Source organism: Nothoprocta perdicaria, unplaced genomic scaffold (assembly GCF_003342845.1).
Source record: "Nothoprocta perdicaria isolate Ctin4 unplaced genomic scaffold, notPer1 scaffold_49, whole genome shotgun sequence".
NCBI classification, from domain to species: Eukaryota; Metazoa; Chordata; class Aves; order Tinamiformes; family Tinamidae; genus Nothoprocta; species Nothoprocta perdicaria.
Window position 1 is genome coordinate 1,310,789 of NW_020455743.1, and position 16,296 is coordinate 1,327,084.

Here is a 16,296-nt window from a genome sequence, read left to right on the forward strand (position 1 = left end):
GTGTCGTGGTGGATGACAAGATGACCATGAGGCAGCAGTGTGCCCTGGTGGCCAAGAAGGCTGACAGGATCCTGGGATGCATTAAGAAGAGCATCTCCAGCAGGTCAAGGGAGGTGATCGTCCCCCTCTACACAGCCCTGGTGAGGCCACATCTGAAGACTGTGTCCAGTTCTGGGCTCCCCAGTACAAGAGGGATGTGGAGCTGCTGGAGAGAGTCCAGCGCAGGGCTACCAGGATGATCAGGGGCCTGGAACATTTGCCCTATGAGAAAAGGCTGAGGGAGCTGGGCCTGTTCAGCCTGGAGAAGAGGAGGCTGAGGGGGGACCTGATCAGCGTGTATAAATACCTCAAGGGAGGGAGACAGTGAGGAGGAGGGGCCGGCCTCTTTTCAGTGGTGGACAGGGATAGGACTAGAGGAAATGGCCACAAACTGAAACATCAAAAGTTCCACAGGAACTTAAGAAAACACTTSTTAACAGTGAGAGTGACAGAGTCCTGGAACAGGCTGCCTAGAGAGGTTGTGGAGTCTCCTTCTTTGGAGATCTTTAAAACCCGCTTGGACGCAACCCTGTGCCCCGTGCTCTRGGTGACCCTGCATGTGCAGGGGGGGTTGGACTAGATGACCTCTGAGGTCCCTTCCAACCCTAAACATTCTATGATTCTATGAAAAGAGTGCCCGAGGACCAGCTGCCACACAGCCACATGATGTGACTAATGCCTTTTCTGTTCCCATTCTTGGCTTTCTGAGAAATCAGCTTTATTCCCCTTGGGGGACTCCCACCACCCCCACAGCCCCTCCAGAGCCCACGGTCCACGTGTGGCCATGGGGCWGTATGAGCCCCGAGGCTCTGCTCCTTGCTCTATGGCTCTTGGGCTGCAGCTCCCAGAACAATCCTGCTCAGCTGCCCTCCCTTAAAGTTTCTTCACCACAAGATTGTGAAACCTGTTTYCCCAGCTGCCCGCAGGATGCAGGGATATTTCACAAGGCAGGGTCTGCAAGGTTCCCATCAGCTTCCGGTGCTGAGCGGGACGTGGACGTGGTGCTGAGGCCACGATCCATCTGCATCCATCTGCAGGGCATTCTTGGGATGCCTGGTGTCCTTCTCTGTGGATTCCAGGTGCACTAACGTCTGGCTYTGTGGTTGCACTAAAGGGAAGCAGATAAGCAGAGAGTATCGTGCAGGTCAGTCAAGTCCCCAAACGGRAGGCAAGAGAAGAGTGGGAACCGTGGGGGACACCAGGGAGTTTTGAACTGGCAAAAGGAGCATGCGAAGACAAGCCTTTTGGAAAGACAAAACCTCCTGCTGAGAGAAAGGGAGCCTACAGTTCAATAGAAATTAGACATTCAAAACAGGGCACTGCTCTTTCCCTTGGATGAGGGATTTCCATTTCGGACAGGGCAGTTTATCCACCACAGAGCTTAACAGAGGGCCCCCAAAGGGTGACAGCAGCCCAGGGCTGAGCGTCGCAAACAGGACGCTTATCCTTTGGCCCTTAGAAAGCGGCTGGATATTCTGAAAAGTCACCCTGGCCCTGTGAGAGTGCCAGGGAGAGGCAAGCAGTGCTCCTCATAGAGCAGTGCAAAAGCAGAAGTAGCRCTAGCACGTGCAGAATGCATCTGCTCCAGCTTGAAATCCTCTTGCTTCACTTGTCATTTATTTTTAGGTATCCATTCTAAGCTGTAGAAGAGTCCATAAAGAGTTCCCAGAAAGTGCTTCTTTTTGTTCAGCATAAACACAGCCCCGAGGCAGTTTCTGGACAGAGGTATTTGCCATGGTCCCACTGAGCAGAGGCCAACTATATATGATTATATTTGTATAATTAGCATAGCTGGAGAAACTGCTGCTTCTTCTCAGCAYTATTCTTAACTGCTGTATCAGTCAGTCAGACAGTTTGCTTCTCTGATGATGGGGATGCCAAGAAGGTGCAGATCAGCTGTCACAGGGRCATAGTCCCCTTTCCAAATACGTAACAGGACACAATTAGGTTTTGTGGAAAGTTATTAACTTCATCAATTAGCAAAAGTGCAACAGGCCTTTCAGATCTATACACTGTATTAAAACTTCTAATCAGTTCAAAATTAGAACTGAGTGACCTCCATGAATCAGTAATTAACCCTCCCTAATCTGCGGGAGCAACACACACATCACCCCTCCACACTAGTAATAGAGCCATTCTATGTTATTGCAATAAATAGGGTAAAAACACGTACTCCCTTATTCCCCAAGCCATTTATCCTAGCAACAGGTTACATCCTCTGAAGGTCCTGGGAGAAATCYGGAGGAGTTTGAGAGGAGGGTGAGTCCTCAGTAATTCTCCTTTACTCCAAGCCTTTAAAGGACCAAACTGAATCTTCGGGTGCTCCCACCCAACCGCTCACATGGGGAGGCTCCAGGCCCACAGCAGGTGTCTTAGGATGAAACCCCAACAATGCCCTAGCTCTACTCAGAGCTTCATACTCATCCACTTCRCCCCTGATGCTTAGTGTTTTATGTTCATCTAGACACAGCAATCGGAGCACAAAATTTACACTTCCACATCCAGCATGTAACTTAGCGTGCACTTTTTATCCTTCCCCGTCAGTGCTTGCTAAGCAGAAGAAATAATCAAAAGAACTAAGATGTTAAATCCAAAGGCAGCAGCTATAGGTTACTCTGCTTGCAACAAATCCTTGACAAACTCCTTCTCCCTCACCTTTCTGCATCTAAAGGATGATGCTCTTCACACTAACACATCCCCTTTCTGGAAGTTCACAGTGTCACTGCCATGCTCACATCCTTAAGATGCATGACCTTAAGATCACAGTTACTTTGTACATAAATAGTAAAACTCCTAGATACTATAATCATGCAACCAGCAATGAATGATAGATTCCACAAAAAAAAAAAAAAAAAAAAAAAAAAAAAAAAAAAAAAAAAAAAAAAAAAAAAAAAAAAAAAAAAAAAAAAAAAACTCCTAAGGAACTTCCCAGAATGTGCCAAAGGTGGTTATAAACTGAAGTTCTGCATTTCTTGACAGCTGGCCAAAATAACACCTGATGAACCAGTTATTGCAATTTCTTGATTGACTGATTGATTGCAATTTTATTTGCCTTCATGAACTACCTTAGTCATATTAAAATAGYCTCATTATTTGGAAGCATTGTGAGACTAGGATTCAGGCTCTTCTTTTTTTAAAAAAAACACTGCCCCTAAATCCATTAGTATTTTGATAACTTTATGTAAAAAATTTATGATCCACGCAGAAAGAAAAATAAGGGTAATTAAACAGAGCTACTGAAAATGAGAAGTCTCTCTCTTTAAATGTTTGACCCCAAGGCAAAAGAGGAGGGAGGATGGAGAGAGATAATAATCTCTTTAGATAAGAGYCTGACTCATCTTAATAGCAGCCTCCTTGCTCTCCAGCACTCTTAGCCAGGAAGCAGCCGCACCTGGAGAGGCACCTGCACAGAGGAGGATTAGTTTGCAAGGGAGAAAGGCCAGAGCTATAAATGAGCTGTCAGCTGAGGGCAGGAGAAAGTAAGAAATGTTTGCCTACTTATGTAGAAATCTTAAGAAACTGAAAATTAGGTGGTGCTGCTGATGCAGGGAGTGGGATGGTAATTTTTTTTTTTTTTTTTGGGGGGGGGGTGGGCTAAGGTGAAATAAAAATGTATGTTTAGGTAAGGGAAAAGAAACCACTTGTGTTTAGTATGAGGTGGCTGTGTGCTCCTTCTCTAGGATAAATCAGCTCCTGCAGTAATTATGGCCCTTCCCAGAATAACATTTTGCCTAGTGATATGCAATAAGGCATTTACATGGCTGTTGTGTTAGATGATTTGCTTGGGAGGAGGCTATATAAAAATAACATGATTTGTAATTGATAAGTTTTAAGTATCAAATTTTCCCTCTAGAAGAACAAGTTGTGCTATCTTAAAGATCTCCCTTTCTGCTCTGCTGCTTTGTTATAACAGCACTTTCYTTTCAATACTGAGTCCCAAGTCCCTCTCATAGCACTCTGACACCTTAGTTCTAGGTGAGCTCGGTAGCTGCAACTGTATTTTTACTTTGGACTGAGTAAGTTTCTTAATCATTATTCACTGGATGCTGTTCCTATTTCCTAAAACTGTTTGCAAAATTAAGCCTATGACAAACTAATATATTTCCTCTAATTATTAACTGTAGTCAAAAAATCTGAAAATCTGGTCCTCAGATGATAAAGCCACTGCTTGGTTCACCAGGTATGTGGTGCACAGAGGGTGTGGTGCAATCATCAGGGTTGAKTTTTTTGCAGGAAACTGTCACATTGTCTGATAAAGATGCAAGATTTTTCAACAAGGGTATTTATTTTTGGAAATCTCTTCTAGCTAACTTAAAGTTAGTCACATGAATGTCAGAAGGGAATGAAAAAAATCCTTTTTAAAACTGAACATGTATATGTAGGAGGAAAAAAATACAATATTTACTTATTTTTGCTTTGTGTGCTTTTCTATTGGGAAATTTCAAAGATTATAAGATACTTCTAGTGATTTTTTAAGAATGATTTGCATAACTGTTTATACATTGCTATTAACATTTGTTTCTCTTTAAATTTCTCCTATTAAAAAAAAAACCATTTTTTATTTGTAGATTGAACTTCATCAAAGTCAAGAAATGTTGGGCGGAAATTCATTCTCAAAATGCTGAATAATATATTAGAGTAGGTTGCTATGGCAACAGATGTACAATGTCTGAATTCACACATGAAGGCTTTTTYGGGATACTTTTTCATTACACAAGCAGAAAACTATACTGAGCTATTTCTGTAATTTCTGGAAAGACAGCTCCAACAAAATAAACTATCACATTTACCATTTTACACTTATTTGAAAAATATAATATTAAAAATATGCCATATATATATACACACAAAAAAAATATGCCTTTATACATTTAAAAGAAAAAAGAACTCTGAATCACTAAATTGAAAACATCTGACCTATTATAAATTACTATTTGCACTATACTGATACTTAGCAACTCAACTGATTAGCATTGATGGTATATTTTTATATATCATACAGATTTAAAGTAGGTGCTCATCCTTGAATACAATACATTGCTTGTTTTTTGTTGTTGTTGTTATTGTTTTTGCTTGTTTTTTAGGGTCTTTGTCTGGGTTTTTGTTTGTTTGCTTTAGAGTTTTGCAAAATTTTCCTGTAAAGGACCTTGTTAGTAAAATGCATCAGATTATTTTGAAATGATATGACTACGCTCATAGTGAGAAAAGGTGTTATCTACAGACAGTAAAATTAGAAAGTGGTAACAGGCTCAAACAAGTGTGTTACTAATTATGAGCATGCACCTCTTGACCTCTCTCGAGTGGTTCATTTCAATTTTCCTTCAGCATGTGGAGGAGTGAATTTATTCACTGTAAAAGCGCCTAGAGTTTTTGATTTGGAATTCTCTTAACAAAAATCAACTCTTTTTCTGCTGTTTTCTTCTATTATTTCTTCTATTATCGCTACATCTATGCTCTATTGGAAGGCCTAAAACAGACTATTAATTTTGTCACTTATGAAATATTCCCTTTATAGCATGAAGATTAGGATCCTGTGTTCTTCAAGTTTGTCTTGCTTTTGACTTGTGCTCCAAAGTTGCAGGCCTGTATATAACTGTATGGCAAACGAGGGGCCTATGTGTGATTACAGGCTGTGAGCATCCTTGGTTAAAGTTCTGCTCAGTGCACATGCACAGATGCACGTGCACGCTGCTACTGATGAACTCTCTTGGGGAACCAAAGAAACTTTGCTTGGGTCATAGAAAGGGTTGATAGTTTTTAAACAGGAAGATACCAATAGAATTTCTAGTTATTGCAGAGTAAACTGTAAAGTGGTTTTTCACCTGTTATCCTTAAAAGTAGGTTTAAAAACATCCTCAGGGATGTCATAAGTAGCACTGGTTTTAGAGACGGGAAAATGGACCTTTTCTGCTCCTGCAGTTCTATCGCTACCCTGACTGTTTGCACAGATGTTAGTCTTTAGTTCATGCTGATCCACAGGCTGCATGGCCCATTCCTGAGAGAGGAGAAAAGCTAAAATGAGATGGGTAGCGGTTAGGGGAGACAATAATACCTGAACTCCTGGAAGAGTGTCATATGCTTTTGGTCTGTTTTCTACCAAACTTTTTGAAGTTTGATGCTCACTGAAAAAAGCTTTTGGGATTTTTTTTTAATTGTAAATCTGGTCCATGGTCTATGGGCTGCACAGTACAGATATTAAAAAAGTAATGATATTTACTGGAAGGCTTAATTTAAGTGATAGCCTGAAAATGTATTTTTACAAAGCAGCAAGATGTCTTAAAAGAAAAATCTGAATACTGACTTTGCAGAACATACAGCTTTCTAACTACAGATATGTGAATGTTATGCATTAGTGTTGCTATACAGAGAAATATGCAGACTGGGTGTGCTAATTTCCGAGGATATTTTTTCGCTGGCTATTTGTAAGAAACGGCTGATGACAATGTCTTTGGCCTTGGTGGTCTCCATATTCCTCTCTCGTGATATCTGCATGCTGATTTGATCCACGTTGGTCATGATGAGCTCGGAGGCCAGGATCCGAGTGGGGGAGGCCCTGCTCGCCGTGCTGTCCATGATGTACTGCTTGTACAGCTCCAGCAGCTTCTGCTCCAGGTAGTCGTTCAGGGCCGAGTCGGAGAGGGGCTGGTGGTGCGGCACCAGGCTGGCCACTCGCCAGCACGCCGAGTAGCCCTGTGTTGGTTTGCGGCTCGCGTCGCTGGGGGGAGTCCTCACCGACTCCAGCGGCGGCGGGATCTCTGAGGACTCCAGGAAAGGGCCTATCCCGCTGTCGCAGGTAAAATCCGTTGCCACGGAGCTGATGGGCACTACGTAGTCCCCCGCGATGTGCAAATCATTGTAGTTCTTACAGATGCTTTTACAGGAAGGTGGAACCAGGTACGTGTCTTTTCTTGTCAGTCCTTCACAGGCATCCGCAGCTGGAAGTGTCCGGCCCTCCATCGCTGGGTGCTGGGTGGGCCGTGGCAGATCATCCTTCTGCTTACCGGTGTGTTTGCTGTTTTTATAGCGGACCGAGGAAACACACTTGCCAGCAGATCTGCGTCTCTGAGAGAGGTTTTTCCCTTGTGTTTCATCCGTGGAAGAACACTTGCCACTCATGGACCTCATCTCACACGCCACCTCCTCTGCTGCTGCCTCTCTGTAGAGCTCAGAGCTGAAGCGATCCTCACAGAGGTAAGCGATCCGGTAAAGGTAGCCTTCCGACAGCATCCTTGGAGGGAAGGAAGGACAAGTAAAGAACCAAATCAAGTAGTTACCACTGGGATTCAATCAACAGACAAAAATGACAAGAAACCATTAGTTACTAGGTGCAGAGAGGTGTTTCTGATTCAGATATTAACATGAGTCTCTCTGACCTAGATGACTCAAGTGAATGAGTGGGGTCATCAACTAGTCTCCTTGTGCTGTTAGTAGCACCCAAGTATTTTAAACATGGCACATTTATGCTGCACACAGCATAGCTGATGGCTAGCGCTGGGAAGTGGTATGCCATTGGTATACCACCAAATGGTACTTGGTATAATGACTTACATTTAAATACTTATAGCTTTTCATTTAACATTATTGAGGCCACTCTTTCTTTTCTCTTTTTATTTTTTCCTGTATACTTCAGAGCCCCTTTCACTGTGTAATTTTTCACTTGCTTCTGAACTATGTTGATTTGACACACACATTAAGAGTATTACCTAACCCGAATGTCAGATTATTAAATTGCTATACATTTTTCATGCTTAGCAGAGTGAAATTGTCTCTAACTTTGAAACATAATAGGTGTAATGGCCACATTTAAGGTTATTGCCCTATCTACCCTTAAAGCTTGGAGGAAATTTGGAGGAATGACTCATATGGCCCACTTTAAACACCTTTATCAGAATGAAACAAGTTGTGCCCTAGATATGCTTATCTCTCTTTGCAGTTACTATAAAGGGACATTTAAACCAACTACCCCGGACGTAGAAATCTGCAGCATACTTCTGATGAGACRCATTCCAGTGCAATGTGTTCCCATAGGAAGACACTCAACTACTCCAGCCCCTTAGCTTTTGGTTCAGGCAAGAGTATCTTGGTTTAGTCATGAGTACCACCAGCTTGGAAATCAGTTTCCTACCAAGACACAGTCAGGCCCCAGCAGTCACTGTCTCTCCAGCCTCTGAGCAGGCAGCTCAGTGTCAAAAGCTGTTCAGACATGTTAGTGCTGAAAGATGGGACTTAAAGGCAAGGACATGCATTCACCTACATACTAGCAAATGCCCTACCCAGGCTCTAGGAGTTCTGCTACCGCATAGCTGTTCTTAATTCCACCTGGGTTTTTGTTTCGTTTTTATTTTTTAAAAGAAAATGGCAAGGGGAGGGCGGGGAGAACCCCAAGAAAAATATCATAAGGAAATTTTGTGTGATCCAGCCAAGAGAAAGTACTTACAATGTTTTGAACTTCTCTTTCTGTAATATTTCTGTGTTATGTGATGAGGAAATAGTCTGTTTTAAGTGTGAGTAATCTTCTTCATTTACCTGTTAATCTAATTATATACTGTTAATCCTTATGGATTTTATCTGTACAGATATGGACATGCCCCAGTTACTTGTCAGTTTGCTTAACTATTTCAAAACACCAGCTGCAAAGGAGCACCGGAGTTGGAAGGTATTTGCACAAGCTGTGAGAGAGAAGGTGGCATCTCTGGCACATCTCATACCAACCATGGCACATTTTTTGCTCTTTTACAAAAGCAAAAAGATTTTCAATTCTCCATAAGGCGTTTCATGTACTACAGTTACTACTGCAAAATACCACACTATGATAAATGTTGGCTAAATTCTGTCTTGTTGTGGATATAAACTTTATCTGGAAGTTGGGAACAAGAAGAGAGCACTTTTCCTCAGGTGAAAAAACTAAGTTATAAAGGAGGATCCATGAGAAAATGATTTCAGAAGGAAGTATTCATGAAAATTAAATGTGTCCAGACACTCTCTTTAGAGAACCTGGTTCCTCTTCACTGCTGCAAGTAGCATGGGATTTACCGTAGATTGTTATAACCCTGGTAAAAGGATATGGGGTTGGATGGATGGGCTGAGACCTATGAAGGCATAAGAGTGTAAATTGGTTTCCATTAGGCCAAAATTAGTGATATATAATTACCTATATGAGAAGCAAATGTTTGGGTCTTGGCATTTCTTGAAGCATTCTGCTTCCTATTTGTGTTAGGTTTTAGGCATGATTAAGGTACGGCGACAGAAATCTTGCTCTGATTAGAAACTAATCTCCTTTCTTTTCTCCTCCCTTTTTCTCTTTTTGCTGTGCAAAAGACATTCCCTTCCCCTCCCCCCTGCATCTGTAGCTCAGATGGCTTTACTCCGTTACCAATAATTTATACAAGCATCCTTCTGGAATAGTTATACGCTTATTCCTATGCTTATTTTTAATGCTGATTCTGAGAAATGAAGGGAAACATAACACAGGTATTCACTTTTTAACCAATGTTACAAAAAGGCATTTGTGTTCAGGTAGCATGTGATTTTTTTTTTTTTGCTACCCAGATGCATCTTGTTTCTTGTCATAAGGTGATACATTAGGGAAATGAAACTCTTGGTTTCATTTCTTCACGAAGCATTCTGCAGTACTTATTTTCAGAGTTTAGAGCATGCAGTCTGAGGCAGCAGTAGAAACAAAAGAACTGGGAAATTCAAAAAGCTCAGGCTCACATCACACCCAAAACCCATCTCTTTGGTTGAATAAGTTACTAGTTTCTCTTTTAAAGTTGGCAGGGACCTTAGCTCTAATCTGATAATATTCTCAGCTCTGTAAGGAATTAAATTGGAATTCTGAATAGAGCCAGAATGCAGAAGAGAGGTGCCTTTGTCTTCTATGGGCCTCACACTTATAATACACAGCCATGTAGAGGAAAGCTGTTACTGCCTCTCTTCCAATGGCTGTTCACACAATTGGGTCAGCCTTAAATTTTGCATTTTACATGTGATAAGGGTGACTATTTTCCCTCGTTCTTTCTCATGTCCCATCTCTTCTTAGTCCCTTCCATTGTGTGTATATATAGATACAGATACACAATATTCCAGACAATAGATAGGGCCTTTCAATATTTTGGATCTTAAACACCTTAAGCTCAATTATAGTTGCTTTCCTTTTCCTGAAAAAGGTCACATAACCCCATTGCACACAGGCAAACAATCTGGTCTACAATTTTCATGTGATGCATTTTGCATGTGAGGTGAAAATGGGGATTTTTCTTTAGATGGCTACTGCCTTGGTGGGTTACACACCATACAAATATATTGAAGGCAGAAGATTTTTATTACTCGATCTTTACTATCTTACACAATCTTCAGCACTTTGTGATCTTAAAAACATCCTTTACTTCTCTGAAAAAAGCTCCCAAATGAAAAGCTCCCAAAAGAGGTCCCTTTGGATGGAGTATGGCTTTAGGCTCCTAAGTTAAGTTCTCAATGGCATTGAAAGTGTCCCATTGGTAGCCAGACTTCAAATGATACTGCAGGTTATAGCTTAAGTTTTTGGTTACTTAGTAGATGGACCTCAGATGGTAAAGTCTCTCTGTCTTGAGGATGGATTTTTGTTGTATTTTTCCCATTTTCACACATAAAGTCCTTCAGTTTGTTTTGGGACCCATCTCTGTTCAGGTCATGGGTGGATGAGTTTCCCTGGCAAGCAGGGCAGCTGGAGCATTGAGCCCACACACACTGCAGAGCTGTTCTCTACTTTCCACCAGCTTTGGAACAAAACAGCCCTCAGGCTGCCCCATGAGGGGGCAAATCCTCAGTAAAGAAGAAAGTATAATGAAATATGCAAATGGATGAATCTGGTCTTTCCTTAATGCTGGAAATCTACTAATTTTAAGTCTTAACCACATTAGGCAAGATTGCTCTTGAAGGCAGGAGTTAGCCCACTTTGTCCTCAGCAGAAGACCCCCTGAAGTCAGGCTTCCGCACAAGCATCCCTGCTCTACCTGCTGCATGTTTATCCTCCTTCCCTACTGCCACTATGGAAAATCTGGAATCACTGGTATCCCTGGGACACGTTGTGGTCTTTTATAGCAGCAGCAGTTGTGAGCTTTACCTGCCCACTCCACTGCTTGCCTTTAACTCAGGCCCTGCCATCCTTCCACAGAAGAAAATACAAACTGAGCTCCTCTTCTTGGTTCCCATATCAACAGCTCAAAAGACACAGGGTAGTTAAGAGCGGCACTACCACGAGGGAAGTTGGGGCTGTTTTAGGGGAAACAAATAGAAAAGGGCTGGGAGTGTGATAATCCTGTGTTTCCGGACAGGGTAGGCCGAAGGAAGCAATAGAGGGAAGAGATCTCCTCCTCCACCAAGATCACAGATAAATGATAATGTGTATTGTAATATTGAATGTTCTTGTTAGCGTCTACCCATTTTTAACCATGCTAAACCGATGGCAGTGATCTCTGGGAGCAGGTGATTCTTTTCATTAAAAAATGTGGTTTGGAATGTGGATGTATCCTTTAATAAGTGGAGTTTCTAGGGACAAACTTCCATRAAAATACAATGAAATCTGTATAAATATAGCTCATCAAGCTCTTAAATAATTTCTCATCCTATTTTATCAGTTGGGTATGAGTCTCTCATTTGTATCTGATTTGTCATTTCCACACTTTCCTTAATCAGCTATACCCATACAAAGTTGTTTTAAGGCCCATTATTCTGATCTGATAGCATTTTACATTTAACACATGCAATTGTAAGCAACAACATGAAACATGAGAAAAAAATATTGGTTTCCATGTGGTAAGAATAAGCTGATTACATGATACTTCTGCACTTCACCTCTTTCTGGGATAGAAATCATCTCATGTTTCTGGATTTCTGAGTATATTTTGAGTTTTCAGTTGTTATGACTGAAATATTTCAATTGAAACAAATTGTATCTGAACAGACAAAGTAAAAGGAAAAAATGCCTATGCACTGTTACAGATGAGAGCATACTTTTCAGAAGTGAAAAGAATAAATGGTAGAGCACAAAAGACAAAAAAGTCTGAAGGGGTTTCCCAGAAGGAAGGTGCTCTAAGTAGCACTGAAATATTAAAGTTACATCTTTTTGGCAAGGGGGAAAAGGAGGATGTTGACAGGGGGCTGTGCATTGGGGGGGGGGGGTGCGCACCAACAATTTGCTGTGAAAATACAATAACATTTCCTTGTTTCTATTTCTTGCCACCATCTTTTATCCAGAAAAGTCTCCTATTTATTATGCACACAAAAGTCAATAATCATGATAAATAACAATAATCATGATAAAAGCAATATAACTGGTAAGACTCCTCTTAAAGTGTTCCAAAACAGACATTATTTAGCATGAGTTTCTGAAAGTCTTTAAAGTATTTTAGAAAATCAGGTTTTGTGGAGGTTTTTTGTTGGGTTTTTTTTTTTTTTTTTTTTTTTTTTTTTTTTTTTTTTTTTTTTTTTTTTTTTTTTAGAGCTTTATTTAGACCATGATTTGCTAGACTTGGTCTGTAAGACAGAAGATAGTCTTTTCATCATGCTTTTTCCTTTTCATTACTTCAGTAGAAACTGCATGAGGACAGAGCCTGAATACACTGCATTCAAGACAGCAAGATGTTTGCACAAACATACACCGCATTCAAGATGGTCAGAAAAAGTCAGAAAAAAAAGCTTCCTTTTACTAGCCACAAGCTGTGGTCCCAAGCAACAGACCATGCCATACTGATAAGCAAGAGCAACGCTTTCATACGTTTATATAGTAGAAGATATATTTTAAGTTCTTACCTCCGGAGATACAGCAGTTGACCATGTACAGAAAATCTCTCTTCCAAATAACTTAAGGCTTCCTGTAAGTCTGTCCTACCCCCAAAACGTGATGTTCTGTTTTTATTGCTATTTTTAAATATACTTCTAAAATTATACGTGTTTGATTTCTGGAGTAGAAGTATAGAAAGAAAGTCTCTTAAGAGAAGAGGGTTTTTATAACTAACTGTGCAGCAGGATGGTTGACTGACTTCCTCTTTTATGCCTAAATGAAACCTTGTTGTGAAACTGGGTATTGTTAAATTAGCTGATTGCAACATACTGGGCCCTTGCAGCCAGACTTCTTTTTATTAACTGTTATAGAAGAACAGCTAGTGAATTAAACAACTACAGCGCTCTTGGTGATTGCTAATAAATTGTTAATCTTTTAGTAATTTATGCTGCACCCCACTTCATCCATTTTCTACCATTTTCTTTTTTAATTGAAACAGCAAGATACCTATTAAGTGGCAAGATTACACGGCAAGATTACAAAGGCAGGTAGATACAAAGACTGATGTGGCAAAGCAGAAATGTCCTTCCTAGAAGACCAACGTTGTTGTCTTACACCTCTTAAGAGGCTATGCTATACTCTCCTACCTCTGTTTCCACAAGGCATCACAGCTCAGTCTGGTTTGGCTTTCGGGAATCCTGCACGACCTTTACAAGGCAGCTGTGAGGAGAGCCAGGCTGGCTGTGCTCCCTGTAGCCTCACCACCAGGCGGGCAGCTTGTCCTAGCGTGGACTTACACTGCAGTAGCTTAGGCATGCAGGAGGTCACCCGTCAGGCATGAGGTGACCACACTGTGAGTTTGGCTTCGAGATCCGTGCTTGGAGTATCCTCAAAGGACAGAGGACACATTCTGTTCAATGCGTGCAGCTGGACCCTTTGAAATTCTCCTAACAGGATGCCCAGAGTTGTTTAAAATGGCATCATCAGGCGTCCAGACATCATAGAAATATGAGCGACTGATTTTCTTTGTCATTTGCTTTAACTTTATTGTTAAGGAGTTATTGGTTGTTTTGTCTTTCTCTGAAGCACAGAACACTGGCAGACAAAAAACATGCTGTAGCACAATGTTTCCAGTAAAATCATTTGCAAAAACTGAGATCAATCAAGACATGAATGTTAGTCTACAGGCCATGCAGAATTTTTTCTCTTAGTAAGAGAGTTTTGACATTTTCTTGATGTTTGAGTCTTGAAGCAAGCAAGCAAGAAATTGMTAGCAAGTGTTTCTTTCCTCTTCTATAAATCCGCAGAGCTGTATATATATACAAGAATTCGATATTTCTAGTTGAACTCTTGGAAGATAATTTTGATAGCATCTAAAGGCATTCCTCAAAAAGCCCTGAGAGAGTCATCAGAATATATTTTAAATCTTCTAAATCCACACTTTAAAAAAAAAAAGAAAAAAGGTACAAAGAGACAGATTTTCAGAAGTACAAAGTGATTCCACAGCCATAAAAGTGCAGCTATACAAAATTGTAAAAATTAATGCACTTCATACAGATACCTGACTCTGGATTTAAGACTTAGCTTTAGGCACCTGGAATTGGAAAAAATAGACCCCTTTTTTCTTTTCCCAATTATGCATTTGTAATGTTTCCAGTGCTCTAGAGGAAGCAAAACAGTGTTTGTATTCCTGCCCAGTAGCTCCTACGGAAGAGAGATTTAGAACTGTCATTTCTTGTCATACAAATTGCACATTAACACATTCATAATCTAGGCAAAGTGCATACTTTGGGTATATGCATTTATTCCAGTGACCTTGTTCACTTTCACTCCTTTCCTTGGAAGGATTATGCCCAGATAAGAAATATTGTCCTGTATGACTGGTTACATCGTGATGCATCAYAGGAGTACAGCACTCAGAGGGCCAGATGCAGAACTGGATGGACTGGGAGATGATCCAAGATGGTGAATGGCACTCGCACCCGTTTGCAGAAACCCTAGGAAATGCTGTAACTCCAGGGGCAGTAGCTCTGAGAAGGGAGGGCAAGTGCAGTATCCCAGGCATCATTCAATTAATCCACAAGGGCAGCTCAATGCCAAAGGCCATGCTTATTTTTCTCAGTGTACTTTGCCATGGTGAGTCCAATACATCAAGAATGTGTTGCTGTCATTTCCCTCTCCCTTCCCCTACCAAAATCTTTCCTTCTTTCTCACCTTCCTTCTAGCCTAAGGGAGAGAGCTGCTTCTGGGAGACTGCTTTGGTTTTAGCCCAAAGCACATCTATATCAGTTTTTATTTCAGGAGCATACTTTCAAAGCAAATCTCCCAGTCATACAGCACTCACTGTGCTTTGTTTTGCCTCACAGTTCAGTCTCAGAGCAAGTAAAAAGGCCTCCTTTGGATGAAGTTAAACAGGAGGACACAGGCCAAGACCATGCTTAAAATTAACTAACTGCTCACAGATGATCACAAGATCCCACTAGAGCTAATCTAAAATAAACTCTCCAGAACGTGGGTGCCATGAGTGGAGACTTTCCCCACCAAGTCTTTTGCCATCCAAAAAGCTATACACTATTCTCCAAAAGTTATACACTTTTTGCTGATTTAAAGAAAACTGCAAAGCCCTGTGATACTCCCATCTATAGGATAGTACTAGAGTTAATTGCTCATTCACCAAGCACACCCTGGCACTGGTGACGATGCTAGCGTGGCTCAGCACGAGGTGAATGATAATGCTGCACTGCCATAACCATGGAGCGAAGGCTGATGTTTCTTCTCTGTAGCTGCAGACTCCACCACAGAGCTTCAGGATAAATCTTTACACCTAGCATTACCCTGTTTTGTSAAACACTGCAAAAGCAAAATCTGCCAGTTGTAGGGAAAATTTGGGTTGTATTTGAAAAATATTGCATAGCTCTCTTTTAAAATTATTATTAATAAAAAATGCAGAAAATAGATGTCTTCTTGTCCAAGCACTCAAGCAGGCACATACACAGAAAACTCTATAATACTACCAAAATTTTTCCTTCTATTCCCCTTTGCTATATCAACTAATTTTTTTTTGKAATTTAAAGGTTAAATACAACATATTAGGATCACTGCCTAGTTAAAATTTATTTTATTAAATACGACAAAAGAGATATTTTGATTCCTTCCAGTCATGTTCCTTTCACCATACAAACTGATCACTACATTTTTTGGTTATCTACAGAGGTAGATGGCATGCATTTCCTGACCTCTTGTATTAAAGTATAGGTTGTATACTTCATGTAACAATGTAATAGTGAACTATTTACTGCATTACATGCTGTTTCTGATCCCCTCCCCCCAAAAATATACAATTCTATTTCTCTCTTTTGTGACTCAGATAAACCTTTTAGTTATATACAGTTATTTCTATAACTTCAAACTATATGTAAGCCAAGAAGAAAAGCAAGGCCTTTGATCTAAGCAAATTATGATAAATTCTGCAAGGCCAAAGAGAGTTTTCATTGAGA

At 40.7% G+C, this 16,296-nt stretch overlaps 1 protein-coding gene and 1 long non-coding RNA gene across 2 annotated transcripts; one reads left to right on the forward strand and one right to left on the reverse strand.

Annotated features, from left to right (window-relative positions):
- The first annotated feature begins 3,534 nt into the window (after positions 1-3,534).
- LOC112954159 lies at positions 3,535-12,714 on the forward strand. The gene is made up of 4 exons (XR_003250665.1): positions 3,535-3,598; positions 7,064-7,230; positions 8,616-8,695; positions 12,607-12,714. It is a non-coding gene; the product is annotated as an uncharacterized LOC112954159 (long non-coding RNA).
- CUNHXorf21 (chromosome unknown CXorf21 homolog) lies at positions 6,342-12,908 on the reverse strand. Its single transcript, XM_026047301.1, has 2 exons — positions 12,829-12,908; positions 6,342-7,267 (listed from the first exon to the last, which is right to left on the reverse strand). Exon 2 carries the CDS (start codon positions 7,264-7,266, stop codon positions 6,382-6,384), a length of 885 nt encoding a protein of 294 aa, XP_025903086.1. The 5' UTR covers position 7,267; positions 12,829-12,908; the 3' UTR covers positions 6,342-6,381.
- Between the last annotated feature and the right edge of the window lie 3,388 nt (positions 12,909-16,296).

Excerpts from the sequence above, each read along its gene's own strand:
- CUNHXorf21 (XM_026047301.1), bottom strand. The coding sequence starts at position 7,266 with ATGCTGTCGGAAGGCTACCTTTACCGGATCGCTTACCTCTGTGAGGAT.